Below are 12292 nucleotides of genomic sequence, written 5' to 3'. Positions count from 1 at the left end.
TGAAAGGAAAAAGCAGACTGAAATTTGCAAGCAACATTCTGAGTATGATCTGGAGTTATTTTTTTTAGGAAGCCTTATGTGTCAATGTAATTTGAGTATTGAAAGCATTGACAGATGTTGGGGAAAGCTTCCCTTCTACTTGTAAGATCCGCCTAGTGCACACACACATTACTGGGCTTGAGGGGGAGTATAAGGAAATGCTGAAAAATCTATTGTGATGCGTCTTTCCGAGACAGCAGTGCTAAATGCTAAATGCTATGGTGGAGACGCTCAACTTTGGATTTCCTGAGTCTTGTGTAATTCAAATCTCTGTGGTAAGCACTTCATTGGTGAGTAATTGTCTGACAGCTTCCTCTAAGGAAAAAACAAATAGTCTGAAGCAGAGGAGAAAAAACATGATTTTAACATGATTTTAAACAAGTGCTCTTCCTCACCCATTCCCACATGAAGGTATTTTAAGAACAAAGAGATTGAAGCTTGTCAAATATAAAATTAGAAAAAGAAACAAACATTATTATTATTATTATTATTATTATTATTATTATTATTATTATTATTATTATAAGTTTATTTATACCCCGCCTCCATCTCCCCCAAAGGGGACTCGGGACGGCTTGCAGATAATACCAGATAAAAACAATAACAATATACAATGTACAATACATCAATAAACAAAAAACATACATAAATTATAACATTTTAAACATTAACCTATAGAAATAAAAAACACATTTAATAAAACATGGAATTAAAAACAGAGAGGTTATGATAATAGAATAAGTAAAGTGCACATTATAAAAGTTGTAAATTCAAGATAACAGAATAAAGGGCTGCAAATTCGTTGGAGATCAGTTTGGGATGGGAGAGGCCCTGAGTTCACATCAAATTAACCAGGAAAAGTTCAACCGATGCAGAAATGGTCAAGGAACATAATTGTTATGGGGGTTGGGCAGCCTTTAACCAAAGGCCTGTGAGAAGAGCCAGGTTTTCAGGCTCTTCCTGAATGCTGCCAGGGTGGAGGCTTGCCTTATTTCCCTGGGGAGCGGGTTTCAGAGCCGGGGGGCCACTACGGAGAAGGCCCTCTCTCTTGTCCCCACCAACCGCACTTGTGATGGTGGCGGAAGCAAGGGGAGGGCCTCCCCAGATGAACGAAGAGATTGTGCAGGTTCATGAGGGAGAGGCGATCACAAAGGTAGGAGCGTCATACCTCTTTGTGCTAGTTTTCTTCTTGGAAAAAGATGATAAAGAAAATATGAGAGCCATATTCTTAAAAAAAGGTTATATCTTTGATTTCAAGAAAGCAAATTTCATTTTGCCATTGGCATATCTATCAATGAATCAACTAATGTAATGTTCTGTATAAGAATAGCTATGTCAGTAGTCCCCCTGAATTCAGTATATCACTTCCATAACAGATCTTTACACAATAGATTTGCAAGCATGAAAATACAAATCGTTTGAATGTAATACCAGACTGATTGTACAAAACTGACTTTTAAAAATTTATTGTGGAAGGTATAACTGCAGTAATTTGTACATACCCTCTGGACATGGTGAGAGCACGTTTGGCATTCCAAGTAAAAGGGGATGACAAGTACACTGGAATTATTCATGCATTCAAGACCATTTACACAAAGGTAATTGTTTTCTTTTTAGTACTTTGTGTTGTATTTTGAGATTATATTTAATATGTATTGGTGAAAGGTTGTTTAAATGTTATGGCAGGAGAAGCTAGTCTAGTTTGTGAAGTCAAGGAGATCAAGAAATTTTAAAAGATCTTAAACATCTCTTATTTTCTGTAAGATTCTTCCATTCTGGTTTTCCATCTATAATGTCAAGGAACTGGAAGAGCTATAATGGCAGGGAGTTGGACTGTATGGCCCTTATAAGGCTAATACAGTCAGGATAAAATTAAATAATTCAAATAAATTTAAACAGAGGAAGCTTATCTCTTTCTTTGCTCAAGTTATCCTCTAAACATGAGTTCAGATATCATTTTCTTTTGTTTCTGAGATAGTTTCCTATGGTGGCAATGTTTTGCAAAAATAGTTATCGCAATTAGAATGTGAAAATATACTGTCTGTTAGTGCTGATATTGTTGTGAGATATTTGATTCAAATACTGGATGCTGTCCAGATTTGTAATCATAAACAGATTAAATAAAGTTCATTTTCCCTCTGAAATTATGGATCAGATTTAGAATTGGCTCTAACAAGATGTGGCATATAGAATGTTTATTCATTCCAAACATCACTGTAACATGTTGTACTCAAAAGTCATTAAATATATATTTATTTATTCTTGTCATCATCGGCTTACTTGAAAAGGAAGGTGGTATGCAAGGATTTTATCGAGGACTTACGCCAACAATAGTAGGAATGGCTCCGTATGCAGGTGAGTTGAATTTGATTTTTTCACAGTCACAATTTTGTTTAATATTATTTGTAGAACTCTTCAATTTGCTTCCTCTTATGCAAAAAAAAATATACTTCATTGAATTTGGGGGTTGCACAGATAACAGCTTGCAGTGCTGAGGGACTTCAACATGCATACTGAAACCATCCTGTTGGAAGTGGCCCGCAACTTCACGGCTTCCAGGGCAACAAAATCATGTCTGGCCCTATTAATGCAGAGTAACTCTCTGCAGTCGTATTGTCATGGACTGGTCATTACCTGATCAGGTTTAGAACCTATGCAGGAGTGGGAAACCAATTAGGATTGTCTGCTCCAGGGGGCTGGTTGATCTGGATGGATTCCTGATGGTTCTTGTGAAGTTTCTGTAACCTCAGCAGATTATTCTGCAGAAGCTCAGGATTTGAAGCAGGTCTGACCAAACATGGGTTTGAAAACTGCTCCACAAGAGTGGGAACAATAAATAAAATGCTATTTGCTGCCTCTTTTGCGTCTACATGAGGCCTTCCAGTGGGGCTGTGTTACTCAAGTAACAATGGAGAACACTCAACAGCTCACTGAAGAATTTGCACAGCACTTTACAGATAAAATGGCTCAGACCTGCTCCTTCTTGTGTCCTGTGTGTGGTTGACACAATTCCAGTGGATGTTACCTTGCTCCAGTTTGTCCATTGTTACTGGATGCGTGTTAATTTGTCCAGCTTGAGGATGTGGACAAGGTCCTAGGCGAGGTGAGAGCCACCACATGTATACTAGACCTGTGCCCTTCTTGTCTCATAAAACCACAATAAAAAGCATGGTTGGTGGGAATTCAAGAAAGGGCCTTTTTGGTGGCTGACTTAATCTTTAGAGCTCTCTTCCTGAGTACTGTAGTCCAGCCACTAGGAAAATACTTTTTAAAAAAAATTCTGGCAGGCTTTTAAAACAAAAAGGTTTTAACAAATGGACCGAGGTGCTGTGTTTTTAGACTGAACTGTTTATTTGCTTTTTGTCTTTTAACTGTCTTTTGCCTTCTTAAGTTTAGTTTTAAATCATTTTAATACTGTAATGAATTTAATCCCTTTCAGTATTCACTGTTTGTATGTTTTTAGCTGCATTTTTTTTTAAAAAAAATGTAAGTCACCTTGAATCATACTAAGGATAAGAATAAATTCTAGAATTGTTTGTCAGGTTCCTGATTTTTACTTCATTTGAGTGCAACACAGGCCATAAAGGCTACTGTGCTTTGAGAGCTTAACATCCATGTGACCCAGACAATGATAATACAATGACATTTTAAAAGGACAGAGGACTGATGAATCTAAATTATTACCCCATATGTCCTGTTAGGGTGCTAAGACCTCCAAGGGAAGAATTTCTCTTTGGCCTCCATCATCATAGGCTTCCTTAGTCAGGATATGAGAGAGAGCTTGATTTATAGTAAGCTTGATTTAGCTAACCTGAGCTTTTTGAACATGAGCGGTTAAGATACAACTAGTGGGGTGATTGCAGGTAACAGGGTCCTCAATCTCCCCCCCCCCTTTTTTTTTTTTTTTGCTATAATAGGACCTCTGAAGATTGTTGGGAACATTTTCTACATGTTTGGGATCCTCCAGAGGTCAAAAATATTTTCTTACCCCAAAATATCTTCTAGGGGGTAGGGGGCCATTTCCACTACATTTTGGAGGTCCAGTTTACATCCCAGAAATGCGTATTTGGAACAAGAAATGAATGAGAAGTTACTTTCACTCACATCCTTTTTAATGCCTCTTTTGAGGCCAAAATGTCTCATAAGGGCCCCAAAACATGGTGGAAATGCTTCTCCTATTAGAGGGAACATGGGAGTGAAAAAATAATGATTATTATTTTTTTGGTGAGGTTCAGTGCAGTGGAGGCATGCAGACCACCGAGTCTTACTGGTGGACCAGTGCCCAGCCCCACAGGCATTCCACATTTGCCCAATCCTATGTTAAACACATTGAAGGCAAAGGGAATCATTAGTCGTAACCAATTGAGAACCTGGAGCCTCTGGTGGCACAGTGGGTTAAACCCTTGTGCTGGCAGGACTGATGACTTGAAGGTTGGGTTGCTAACCTGAAGGTTGCCGGTATGAATCCAACCTGTGGAAAGCACGGATGAGCTCCCTCTATCAGCTCCATGAGAGAAGTCTCCCACAAGGATGGTATAAACATCAAAAAAACATCCGGGCGTCCCCTGGGCAATGTTTTTGCAGACGGCCAATTCTCTCACACCAGAAGCTACTTGTAGTTTCTCAAGTTGCTCCTGACACACAAAAAATTGAGAACCTACTAGTTTTATTGGACTTACTTGATACAGAACTAATTGTGGATTTAGCTCTTCAGTCTCATTGTTTTTCCTCCTCAGTATGAGACAAGGTATCAGCTCTCTGTTATGAATATATGTAAAGACATGCTTATCTTTTAATTGGATTGAGACTATAACATCTGTATAGCTATAGTGTTTATGCAGCAGGCTGAGGTAATGTTTCTGTTAAAGTTAAATCTTTTCCTTTCAGGTTTCTCATTTTTTACCTTTGGTACCTTAAAGAGTGTGGGACTTGCCCAAGCGCCTGCCCTCCTCGGGAGGCCTTGCTTAGATAATCCTGATGTCTTAGTTTTGAAAACTCATGTAAATTTGCTGTGTGGTGGCATAGCTGGAGCAATAGCACAGACAATATCGTAAGTTATTCTAGTATTTTACTGCAATAAATTAAAGCATTGTTAGGATAGTTTGTACCAGGAACTTAATCTTCAAAACATGAAATCGAACTTGGTCTAAATCTTAGACTTGAGTCACATCCTTGTGAGTTGTAAAGGAAGACTGTGAGAACTAAGTGTATATGCCCAAGATGCAGAGGAGAAGATCATTTAATATCTATATTAAAATAATTTAGTATCTGTATTCAAAAGACTCCCACTGATAATCCTATATCAAAGTCAAAGAATAAAAAATATACTAGTAATTAAAACATTGTAAAGTTAGACATTATGTTATTTCTTTAAAAGAGATATATCTTACTTTAACCATGACGAAACAAAATTAGATATTGAGGTTGCATTCATATAGCCTCATGCTTAAGAAATCAGTGATAGGATTGTTTTATGCATTATCATTTTATGACATACAATAATTGTTTTCATTGTAATTTGCATTCATTAGTACAGATTGAATACATTATAATTAAGTATTTGATTTTCCCCCTCTGTGACTATAGTAGTGTGATATTCTAGCTCATGTGAGCTTTAGTAAGTACATCTTGCCTTTCTTCCAGTGAGCCTCAAGGTAGTTGGTTTGAGGACACCAAGTCAACTTCATTGCCAAATGGAAATTTGAGCTTGGATTTTCCAGTTCAGATCTAATTGCATAGATAACCATCACACACATACTGCCTTTACAGGTCTACATGTTAAATTTGAAATATTACTAGATTTTTAAAAAAATCTAATGAGATTTCAGATAGCTACAAGGGAAGATAGGTATTTCTATCTCATATAACTCGCTGCCCCACATTCCAGGGTTTTTTTTTTTTTTTGCCGTTGCTTGATTTTCATATGTAAATTATTTAATTTTGTGAATAGGAGATTTTTACTGTTTGTTTTTGAATTCTTTAAAATAGGGACAGGGAACCTGTAGCTTTCTAAATGTTGATAACTAGTACACCCATCATCCTTCATCATTGCCCCTGCTGACTGAGCTTACTGGAACTTATTTATGTATTTATCAGCAACATTTATATCCTGCCCTTCTCACCCCGAAGGGGACTCTGGGCGGTTTACAAGTTATATGTCCATACAGTATATTATTAGCATAGCACAATATAAGTATTATATATTACTATATTGTACTATACCACTATATTGCAATATTATTAGTAATATTACATGTAATATAAATATACAATTATAATAGTGTATTATTATAATATTGTACTACATAATAATATTATATATATATATATATATACACACACACACACACACACAAAATATACATTTGAAGGGACATAGGCTTTTCAGCCCTGTTTTTAAACATTTGTGTTGTAAAAACAGTGTTGAGACTTTAAAGATCTAGTTTCTACTGAGAAGTTATTTTTTTTAACAGTCAGTGAGTTCAAAGCATTTAAATGTTGACTGACTTGATTTTGTCCTTTACTTTAGCTAATACAACTCAGGTATTGAGTCTTGTATCCTTTGCTTTTTTTCTTCCACTTTTCAACTACAGATTTTTGCAATATACAAAACCCAATGTACAAGATTTTATTGTTTGTGTAACTTGAGTAAATATATTATTGACTTACCACTCAATAGTTGATTCAGTGGGCCTACTGTAGTTTATACTAACTCGATTAATACATTTCTAAGTGTGGCCTTGGGAAGAGTATTGTCTTGCAAGAATTCACAACTAAAGCACACCTACAAGATGCTCATTCAACTTCTGTTTAAAAACTTTTGAAGATGAGACATTTACCATCCTTCAATGCAATTTAATTCACTGCCAGATAACTCCCAAGGTAAAAAAAATACTAATGTTTAGATGGGATATGCTTTCTTGTAATTTCCATCCATTGGTTCATGTTTTAGTCCATTTAAGTTTAAATTGATCTACTGTATTTGGAAATCAAAACTGGGGTTCAAGCCACTAAGTTTTACTGTGTGCAATTTCTGGTTAATCTCTATATTGGAGAAGACACATTTTTCTGAAAAAAGAAAATTAAGTATACTTGTGGAGCCCTGGTGGCGAAGTGTGTTAAAGCACTCAGCTGCTGAACTTGCAGACCGAAAGGTCCCAGGTTCAAATCCCGGGAGCGGCTTGAGCGCCTGCTGTTAGCTCCAGCTCCTGCCAACCTAGCAGTTCGAAAACATGCAATTGTGAGTAGATCAATAGGTACCGCTCCGGCGGGAAGGTAACGGTGCTCCATGCAGTCATGCCGGCCACATGACCTTGGAGGTGTCTACAGACAACACCGGCTCTTCGTCTTAGAAATGGAGATGAGCACCAACCGCCAGAGTCAGACATGACTGGACTTAACGTCAGGGGAAACCTTTACCTTTACTTTACCTATACTTGTGGCTGTTCCTCCTTTCCATGTAAAATAACCCTATAGTAGTAAACTGTATTCTACATGGCAAAAGGTGTGGACCTGAGGCCAGAATCCCCTGTTTTGGAAATCAAAACATTGGCTAGCTGAACAGGGAAAGACCAAATTTCTTGGAGTAGTTTTGCCAGCCAGTGTAGGGCAGTTTCATATGCAACATGAATTTGTTAGCTGATATCTAATTCATGATATGAATGCTTCCAATGCTGTATTTACAGCTAAACAACTCACTTTCCTCCCTCTCCTTAGATATCCTCTTGATGTAACACGAAGGCGAATGCAGCTAGGAGCAATTCTTCCAGATTCTGAGAAGTGCCTGTAAGTTTAATTTCTCATATTAAATCACTCGTTCTAGGTTGAGCTGGATGGCACTTGTGGTTGGGTTTCCATGCAACTGGGGGTTGTAATAGAGATCAGCATGATAGGATCCTGATGATCCTGCCAGTACTCTCCAGTGGCACTGGTTTAATTTTGCCAGTGACACTGGACTTCCTGGGTAGAACTGCTTGCTCACATTGCCAGTCTTCCCTGCCCTCACTGTGTTTACCCTCAGGCAGGAGATCTTTCAGATGGGTTGGAGCCAAAATGTAAAATATAGCAGAATGGCAACATGGCTCCCTCTTTCCCATCTGATACTGCCTGTGACCCACTAGATAAACACATTGGCAGGTGGTGGAGGTAGAGGATAATACAGTGGACTAGAATCAGAAGTACCGTACTGAGGGTCCATAAAAATGTGATTCAGTCCAGCAAATCCTTAACACCTGAAAACTGAGTCAAGGGCATAAGCCCCTTTCTGCAGTTTTTTAACAGTTGATCATATTGTGAATGTAAGAAGACGTCTATCATGAATTAAAGAGATGGGGGCCATCTCAAAGACTAACTTTAGTATATACGTAATGACTACACAGCTGATATGAACAGGTCACAAGTGAATAATATTCACTTCAGTGGGCGTTACATAGAGGATTCTCTGGTGGATTGTGCTCTATAAAGGGAAATGTTTCAGCACAAAGTATCAAATATCCTAATAATTGGATTCAGGTAATAGAACACACACATGGACAAAGTTTTGGGAACTCATGAACAGCTCTCTCTAGCATCTCCTGTGTCTAGATTACTAAATGTACATAGATAAAACTTGTTATATGGAAGTTTTTCCTGATGAGGTTGTTATCGTAAATCCTTTACCTCATTCATGGAAACATTATGAGAAGAGAAAGGTATTTTCTACTTGTAATATCCTAGGTATTGCCCATTATTGCATTTCTTTTTTTCTTTGTTCCAAAAATCCAGTAAGGAATAAAAATGAATTAGCTCCATGCCTTTAGTGACATGAAGAACTAATTGTTTCCTTTTGTGGAAAAGGATTTATAAGAAACTAAAATATTCTTCTGTATAGCTTTCCTCTTTTTATAAATTTATTAAAAAGCAAATGTTTAGAAAAAATGCATTATAAACACATTAAGACTTTGTTCTCTTTCTAGTACAATGATACAGACACTGAAATATGTTTATGGAAACCATGGAATACGAAGAGGATTATATAGAGGATTATCTCTGAATTACATTCGATGTGTCCCTTCACAGGCTGTTGCTTTCACCACTTACGAATTTATGAAGCAGTTTTTGCACCTCAATTAAAGACTCTAAAATGTAACTGAAAAATATTTCACCTGTTTTCATACTGCATTTAATGATAATTTCCCATTTCAAATTATTATTGAGAAATCACTGGTATTTATAGTACTTTCTTTAGTTAAAATATGAAGTGTAAATTGGATGCTGCTCAGTAATGTTGGATTAAGTAGTTGTAATGCAAATAATATATAAAGATCTTTTGGTGGAAATATAAATGCAGTAAACTTGTTATAAGAAGGAAAATGTTTTATAGTGATTGCAGTGCATTGCATTTTTATCCCATTTTGCTTGTGTATTTTTTAAAGGATTTATGTATCTACTTTTCTAAAAACTTGGCTTACATACTATAACTAAAATGTAATAGTGTTCACTTGGAGATGCATATGTCATGTTCTACCACTGCATTTGGCACTGTATTTACACGAAACAAGTTTAGGGCTGAGGTATAATTCTTACTGCACAAGTTACTTATTTCAGAGTCTCTTTTTTAAAATACCATTTATAGGTTAACATTTAATTTTTATTATCATTTTCTAATAGGTATAATGTAGACAACATAATGCTTTGTTTTTGATACAAACTTCCTTGGCTGGGATACAAAATGGTGCAAGCTCAGTTGAATACTTGACTTTATTTTAGTTGAATAATTTTCTTCCTACAAAATTGCTTTTGAAATTCCCATATGTCTTGGATTGGTGTGATACAGGAGATACTATGATAAGCTTTTTGATATTGAGGGGAGGTGTTTGGTCTTTCTCTCAATATCAACCTCTTTCAGCTGCTCCTCTATAGGATGGAGGGGAAAAATTAGCTATGGGGTCAAAACAGCCAAATTGTGTTAATAAAAACGCACATCATGGATCTTCCAGTTCATTTCCTGTTTGTCCTTAAATTTTAAAAATGCTGCAGTGAAGCATGAACTGCTTTTCAGGTTAAGTTAAAAGACCCCTTGAGCTCAGTAATCACATAATCCTTGGCTACTGGACACTGTGATTCTATATTACTAACAGTGCAATCCTATATATGTCTATTCAGAAGTAAGTTGCATTGAGTATAGATTTCAACCTAACATATCCACTGTATTTTTTATTAATTTTAGCATATGCTAAAACGGTTGTGTGGTTAATGTATTATGGAAATTACTTTGTCAAACAATTAAGCTTAACTTAGGCTGTTGTGATTTGGATTTGCTTGTAAAGGTCAGTTGATTTCTAAAGTGATAAAAAAACGAACAAACTAATAATTATTATGGGTCCAAACTCAGAAGATCTTGTATCTTCTTTTACTGTGTGCCTGCATCATACTACTGAAAGCTGAGGGGAAAGGAACCTTTTTTTCTTTTTAAAGAAAGAAATCATGCCAAAAGACCCATATCTCAAAGCAGTTTTTATGCAGGGATCGCTCTTAACTGCATATTTGCAGCCTTAACTGTTTTCAGTAGCTGTGTTTTCCCATGCAGCCCATACAGTATACTGCTTCACTATTTGTATATGACTTCTGTTGCAACTTTCCTAGTACAGTAGTTACATGATCAAACTCTTTAAATACCTCAAGGGCTTCCACAGAGAAGAGGTGGACACTGGGCAGGCCTATTTCAGTTGAATATTAGAAGGAACTTCTTGTCAGTGTGAATGGTTCAGCAATAAAACCAATTGCTGAAGGAGGCAGTGGAGTTTACTTCCCTGGATGTCTTAAAAAATAAGTGCAGGGGTTGCTCTAGCTGGAGATCCTACACTGAGCAGGAGGTTGGGCATGATGGCCCATAGGTCCCCTTCCAGTGCCATCACTGTATGACCTTTCACCCTTAAAAAAACCAAAAATCTCTCCCAGTTCTGTGAGCTTCAGTGCTTCAGTCAAGTTATGTCTGTATTAGATTATTATACTCCACTACGGTGTTTATGACAACATGAGTGTTGCTCTGCTGCCCTCAAATTGACCTGTCCTTTCGGCAACATATATTCCCCACGTTGCTTGGAATTATACCCTTGGCTAGTGACAGATGGCCTAGAACTGGCAGATTAAGTATATTTCTGTATTTGAAATATTTGAAAGAAAGTCACATTGAAGAAGGGGCAGGTTTGCTTTCTGCTGCTCTAGAGACCAGGACAAAGAGCAATTGATTCAAATTACTGTACAGTAAAAGAGATTCCACCCAAACATTAGGAAAGGCTTCCTAATGGTAAGAGCTGTCCCAATGAAATGTGCTGCCTCCTTGGAGCATGGTGGAGTCTCCTTCTCTGGAGCTTTTTCAGCAGAGGCTGGATGGTCATCTGTTGGGAAGGCTTTGATTCTGTATTCCTGCATGTCAGAATAGGGTTGGACTGTATGGCCTTTGGGGTCTCTTTCAACTCTAGCATTCTATTATTCTTTCCTAGAACAAGACTACCGCCATCCCTCCAATGCACCATCCTGTGGCATGTAGGAAGTGGTGTTTGGTGTTTTAAAGGTTTATTTCATTCACAGAGTCTACACTGGTAAATTTCTGATTTTACCAAACTTGAATTATGAAAACACTTCTCATAATCTTCCGGTAAAGCAATGTAATTTATTTATTTATTGTAAATACTGTATATAACTATGAAACGGGCAACAGTGATGCTACCCAAATTAGTAGCTGTAGCTTTGTTTATGACCCACAATTGGGACATTGAATCTCAACCCTGTGGTTTGACTTTTATTTTTATTCTGTTACAATGTCTTCAGAATTTGATATAATTATTGGCAGAAGGATGTACATATTTAGTTTTTAAATGTGTTGAATACCATGAAGAAATGCATGTATGGAAATAGTTTTCTTTCATAATTGGATTTACGCTTATTGATTAAATTGAAATAAAATTATTGCAATTTTACTTCGCTTTATAGACTTTTTCAATTACTGTGGTTTTTTAAAAAACCTGAGTAGGTGCAAAAACTATGACTGAAACTTGAAGAAATAGTAGTGTGTAAAAGACACTCACGACTGTACAGGTTGAGTAGCTCTCATCTAAAACGCTTGGGATGGGAAATGTATTGGATTTCCGGTTTTCTCTTTTTGGGGATTTTGGAATACCTGTATGCATAAGAGGATGGGTACTGTCATTAGGTTAACTAGGCAATTTCCTAAGAAAGAGGTCCATGGGGGTGACACTTTGGGTTACCACAC

At 36.9% G+C, this 12292-nt stretch overlaps 1 protein-coding gene across 1 annotated transcript in view; it reads left to right on the top strand.

Moving 5' to 3' along the window:
• slc25a16 (solute carrier family 25 member 16) overlaps positions 1-11999 on the top strand; it is a 32743-nt gene extending 20744 nt beyond the window's left edge. The window contains exons 5-9 of the mRNA XM_008115189.3: positions 1516-1637; positions 2328-2394; positions 4927-5089; positions 7756-7824; positions 8994-11999. Coding sequence (XP_008113396.1) covers positions 1516-1637; positions 2328-2394; positions 4927-5089; positions 7756-7824; positions 8994-9150 — 578 coding nt within the window. The 3' untranslated portion in view covers positions 9151-11999. The remainder of the gene's footprint in view (positions 1-1515; positions 1638-2327; positions 2395-4926; positions 5090-7755; positions 7825-8993) is intronic.
• The last annotated feature ends 293 nt before the right edge of the window (positions 12000-12292 follow it).

This window comes from Anolis carolinensis, chromosome 3, assembly GCF_035594765.1.
Source record: "Anolis carolinensis isolate JA03-04 chromosome 3, rAnoCar3.1.pri, whole genome shotgun sequence".
NCBI classification, from domain to species: Eukaryota; Metazoa; Chordata; class Lepidosauria; order Squamata; family Dactyloidae; genus Anolis; species Anolis carolinensis.
This window is presented reverse-complemented; position numbering and strand designations above follow the sequence as displayed.